The sequence below is a fragment of the Pezoporus occidentalis genome, unplaced genomic scaffold, assembly GCF_034315485.1.
Source record: "Pezoporus occidentalis ecotype Australia unplaced genomic scaffold, CSIRO_AGI_Poc_V1 ctg2744, whole genome shotgun sequence".
In the NCBI taxonomy this organism is placed as follows: Eukaryota; Metazoa; Chordata; class Aves; order Psittaciformes; family Psittacidae; genus Pezoporus; species Pezoporus occidentalis.
Genome location: NW_026914658.1, coordinates 1 through 5,497, shown reverse-complemented (window position 1 = coordinate 5,497; position 5,497 = coordinate 1). Strand labels below are relative to the sequence as shown.

At 63.9% G+C, this 5,497-nt stretch overlaps 1 protein-coding gene across 1 annotated transcript; it reads left to right on the top strand.

Moving 5' to 3' along the window:
* The first annotated feature begins 97 nt into the window (after positions 1–97).
* On the top strand, positions 98–4,375 carry ZNF385A (zinc finger protein 385A). Its single transcript, XM_062624948.1, has 3 exons — positions 98–289; positions 2,686–2,778; positions 4,079–4,375. The coding sequence occupies exons 1-3, from the start codon at positions 98–100 to the stop codon at positions 4,310–4,312; spliced, it is 519 nt and encodes a 172-aa protein (XP_062480932.1). The 3' UTR covers positions 4,313–4,375.
* Positions 4,376–5,497: the final 1,122 nt, after the last annotated feature.

The following is a 5,497-nucleotide window of genomic DNA, read 5'->3' as shown; positions in this document are numbered from 1 at the left end:
GGGTCTTGGGACACAATGGACATGGGGGGGGGCATGGAGGGGTCTGATGGGTGCTGGGGGAGGGGGGGGGTCCCACTTGGGGTCCTTATGGGTGCCAATGGGTGCCCCCCCCCCCCCAGGGACGAAGCACAAGACCCTGCTGGAGGCTCGCAATGGGCTGGGCCCCATCCGGGCCTTCCCCCGCCTGGGGGGGGCTGCAGGGGGGACCCCCCCCCGGGACCCCCCCGAGCGCTGCTTCCACTGCCAGGTCTGCAACGTGCGCCTCAACTGCGAGCTGCAGCTCAAACAGGTGCCGGCGGGCCCGGGGCGCCCGAAAACAGCCAAAAACCAGCCCCAAAACCAGGCAAAAACAGCCAAAAACAGCCCAAAACCAGCCAAAACCAGCCCCAAAACTGCCAAAAAACAGCCCAAAACAGCCAAAAACAGCCAAAAACAGCCTCAAAACACCCCCAAAACCAGCCCAAAACAGCCTAAAACAGCCCCAAAACCAGGCAAAACCAGCCAAAAACAGCCCAAAAACAGCCCCAAAACCAGGCAAAAACAGCCCAAAACAACCCAAAACAGCCAAAACCAGCCCCAAACCAGCCCCAAAACAGCCCCAAAACAGCCCCCAAAACAGCCCAAAACAGCCAAAAACAGCCCAAAACAGCCCCAAAACAGCCAAAAACACCCCCAAAAACAGCCCCAAAACAGCCAAAAACACCCCAAAACCACCCCCAAAACCAGCCCAAAAACACCACCCAAAAACAGCCAAAAACACCCCCAAAAACACCCCCAAAACCAGCCGAAAACACCCCAAAACACCCCAAAAACACCCCAAAACACCCCAAAACCAGCCCAAAACCACCCCCAAAACAGCCCCAAAACACCCCCAAAACCAGCCAAAACCACCCCAAAACAGCCCAAACCAACCCAAAACTCCAAAACCCATCCCCAAACTCCCAAAATCACCACAAAAACACCCCAAAACACCCACCCCCCCCCTTAAACTTTACCTCCCCATTAACCCTGCCCCCCCCATGCCCCCATCACCCCCCCAATGGGACCCCCCCCATTAACCCAGCCCCCATCACCCCCCCCATTAACCCTGCCCCCCCCATGCCCCATCACCCCCCCAATGGGCCCCCCCCCCATTAACCCAGCCCCCATCACCCCCCCCCAATGGGACCCCCCCCATTAACCCTGCCCCCCCCCATGCCCCCATCACCCCCCCAATGGGACCCCCCCCATTAACCCTGCCCCCCCATGCCCCCATCACCCCCCCAATGGGACCCCCCCATTAACCCTGCCCCCCCCATGCCCCATCACCCCCCCAATGGGACCCCCCCCCATTAACCCAGCCCCCATCACCCCCCCCAATGGGACCCCCCCATTAACCCTGCCCCCCCATGTCCCCATCACCCCCCCAATGGGCCCCCCCCATTAACCCTTTCCCCCCCCCATGCCCCCATCACCCCCCCAATGGGACCCCCCCATCCCTCCCCCATGGGACCCCCAATGGGACCCCCCCCATCAATGGGACCCCGCATAGGATGGGACCCCCAAAAAGGTACCCCCCCAATGGGACCCCCCCATCCCCCCCAATGGCATCCCTCCATTAACCCCCCCAATGCCCCCCCATGCCCCCAAAGGGACCCCCCAATGGGACCCCCCCAAAGGGACCCCCCCAATGGGAACCCCCCATAGGATGGGAACCCCCCAATGGGACCCCCCCAATGGGACCCCCCATGTGACCCCCCCCCCCCATGTCCCCATCACCCCCCAATCCCCCCCCCATTAACCCTGGGACCCCCACATCCCCCCCCCAATGGGACCCCCCTTATCCCCTCCCCAATGCGACCCCCCCATCCCCTCCCCAATAGGACCCCCCCAATGTGACCCCCCCATCCCCCCCCAATGGGACCCCCCCATGACCCCCCATGGCCCCCCCAATAACCCCCCCCATCCCCCCCCAATGGGACCCCCCCCATGGGACCCTCCCCCCAATGGGACCCCCCCTCCCCTCCCCAATGGGACCCCCCCATCCCCTCCCCAATGGGACCCCCCCCATCCCTCCCCCATGGCACCCTCCCATCCCCCCCCCAATGGGACCCCCTCATTCGCTCCCCAATGGGAACCCCCATCCCCCCCCCATGGCACCCCCCCATCCCCTCCCCAATGGGACCCCCTCATCCCCCTCCCCAATGGGACCCCCCCCATCCCCCCCCAATGGGACCCCCCCATCCCCTCCCCAATGGGACCCCCCCCTTTGGGACCCCCCCTATACATTATGCCCCCCCCAATGGGACCCCCCCAATGGGACCCCATCAATGGGACCCCCCCCATAGGATGGGACCCCCCAAAAGGTACCCCCCCAATGGGACCTAATGGGACCCCCCAATGGGACCCCCCCCAATGGGACCCTGCCCCCCCATGCCCCCCATCCCCCCCCAATGGGACCCCCCATTAAACCCTGCTCCCCATGTCCCCATCACCCCCCAAAATGGGACCCCCCCCATGTCCTCACCCCCCCCAATGGGACCCCCCCATCCCCCCCCCATCCCCCCCCCAATGGGACCCCCCCATTGGGAACCCCCAAATGGACCCCCCATCATGGGACCCCCCCAAGGATGGGACCCCCCCCATGTCCCCATCACCCCCCCCAATGGGACCCCCCCCCCCATTAACCCTTCCCCCCCCCCCCAGCACATCTCCAGCCGCAGGCACCGGGATGGGGTGGCCGGAAAACCCAACCCCCTCCTGAGCCGCAACAAGAAGGTGCGGAGCCCCCCCGAGCTGGTGAGGCCATGGGGGGCTATGGGGGGGCTATGGGGGGGTCTATGGGGTGGCTATGGGGTGGCTATGGGGGGGTCTGTGGGGTGTCTGTGGGGTATGTATGGGGTGGCTATGGGGGGGTCTATGGGGAGGCTATGGGGTGGCTATGGGGGGGTCTATGGGGAGGCTATGGGGTGTCTGTGGGGTATGTATGGGGAGGCTATGGGGTGTCTATGGGGGGGTCTATGGGGTGTCTGTGGGGTATGTATGGGGTGGCTATGGGTGTCTATTGGGGGTCTATGAGGGGGTCTATGGGGGGTCTATGGGGTGTCTATGGGGTATGTATGGGGCGGCTATGGGTGTCTATGGGGGTCTATGGGGGGGTCTATGGGGTGTCTATGGGGTATGTATGGGGTGGCTATGGGTGTCTATCGGGGGTCTATGGGGGGGGCTATGGGGTATGTATGGGGTGGCTATGGGGGGGTCTGTGGGGTGTCTATGGGGTATGTATGGGGTGGCTATGGGGGTCTGTGGGGGACTATGGGGGCCTATGGGGGGGGGTCTATGGGTGTCTATGGGGTGTCTATGGGGTCTATGGGGTCTATGGGTGTCTATGGGTTCTATGGGTGTCTATGGGGTCTATGGGTGTCTATGGGGTATGTATGGGGCGGCTATGGGTGTCTATCGGGGGTCTATGGGGGGGTCTATGGGGTGTCTATGGGGTATGTATGGGGTGGCTATGGGTGTCTATTGGGGGTCTATGGGGGGGTCTATGGGGTATGTATGGGGTGGCTATGGGGGGGTCTATGGGGTATCTATGGGGTATGTATGGGGTGGCTATGGGTGTCTATCGGGGGTCTATGGGGGGGTCTATGGGGTGTCTATGGGGTATGTATGGGGTGTCTATGGGTGTCTGTTGGGGGTCCTTATGGGGGGGTCTATGGGGGGGTCTATGGGGTGTCTATGGGGTATGTATGGGGTGGCTATGGGTGTCTATCGGGTGTCTATGGGGAGGTCTATGGGGTGTCTATGGGGTATGTATGGGGTGGCTATGGGGGGGCCTACAGGGTGTCTATGGGGTATGTATGGGGTGGCTATGGGTGTCTATCGGGGGTCTATGGGGAGGCTATGGGGTATGTATGGGGTGGCTAAGGGGGGGTCTACGGGGTGTCTATGGGGTGTCTATGGGGGGGTTTACGGGGTTATCTATAGGGGATGTTCTATGGGGGCAAGCGGTGGGGGCTGAGGCATCTCGGGGGTGCTCAGGGGTCTCTATGGGGTGCCCCATAGGGCCCCCCCATAACTAAACACCCCCCCCCCCCAGGCTGCGCTGCCTTTCCCCAAGGAGCTGCCGAAGGCGCTGGTGGGGGGGGGGCTCCTCCCGCCCCCCCTGGCCCTGGCGGCCGCCGCCGCCGCCATGGCCGCCCCCCCCTTGGCCCTGCGCCCCCCCGGGCCCCCCCTTTTACCTGGGCCCCCCCTGGCCCCCGCTCTGCTGCGCCCCGCACCCGGGCCCCTGCGCCCCACACACGCCCCCCCCCTCCTCTTCTCCCCCTATTGACCCCGGCAACCGGTACCCGGCAACCGTTACCTAGCAACCGGTACCCAGCAACCCCCCCCCCCACCCTGGCAACGGGCATCATCCGTCCCGTTCCCCCCCCCCCCCCGCGGTTGCCAGGTGATGGTTACCCCGGTTGCCATCCCAGAATAGTCTCCTGGCGAATGGCATCCTCGCAAGCGGCCACCAATGGTGGCTCAGCCCCGAAATCTGCCTGGCAACAGCACACCCGCAGCCTGACAACGGTTACCTGGCAACCGGACACTGGTTGCCTTGGCAACCGGATGATGTTTACCCAGCAAGGAGGACCTGGCGATGGTACTCGGCACTGGTACCCGGCTACGGTTGCCTAGCAACTGTGCCCGGTTACGTTACCTAGCAACAGCCCCAAGTGGTGGGACCAGGCAATGGGACCTAGCAACCACGCACGTGGCAACGGTTGCCTGGCAACGGGACTCAGCAATGGTACCCACCACCCCACCCCCTGGTTACGGTTGCCTAGCAACCATGCCCAGCATCCACCCCTGGCAACGGCCCCAGAGCAACCACCCCACCTGATGGCACCCAGCAATGGTTACCTGGCAACCGTCTCCTAGCAACCGTGCCCACCTGTGGTACCTTGGCAACGGGACTCAGGAATGGTACCTGGCTACGGCTGCCTAGCAACAGCACCCAGCATCTGCCCTGGCAACAGCACATAGCAACCACCCTGGTGATGGTACCCAGCAGCGAACCCCTGCAGCTGCGCCCAGCAACGGTTGCCTAGCAACTGTGCCCCCAGCCCCCCAATGGTACCCTGGCAACAGGACCCAGCACCGATAACCTGGCAATGGTACCCGGTTATGGTTGCTTAGCAACCATGCCCAGCATCCGTCCCTGGCAACGGCCCCAAGCGATGGCACCCAGCAACAGTTACCCAGCAACCGCCTCCTAGCATCGCACCCACCGGTGGTACCTTGGCAACGGGACCCAGGCGCTGTGCCCGTGGCAACGGTTGCCTGGCAACGGGACTCAGCAATGGTACATCCCCACCCCCTGGTTACGGTTGCCTAGCAACCGGGCCCCGCATCCACCCCTGGCAACAGCACATAGCAACCGCCCAGGTGATGGTACCCAGCAGCGTTGCCCAGCAACCGTCTCCTAGCAACCGTCTCTTAGCAACGCCCCCCCCCCCCCCTCTTTCCTTTT

Excerpts from the sequence above, each read along its gene's own strand:
- ZNF385A (XM_062624948.1), top strand. The coding sequence starts at position 98 with ATGGGTGCCCCCCCCCCCCCAGGGACGAAGCACAAGACCCTGCTGGAG. Across the intron at positions 290-2,685 it reads GCGAGCTGCAGCTCAAACAG|CACATCTCCAGCCGCAGGCA; the intron begins GTGCCGGCGGGC and ends CCCCCCCCCCAG. Across the intron at positions 2,779-4,078 it reads TGCGGAGCCCCCCCGAGCTG|GCTGCGCTGCCTTTCCCCAA; the intron begins GTGAGGCCATGG and ends CCCCCCCCCCAG.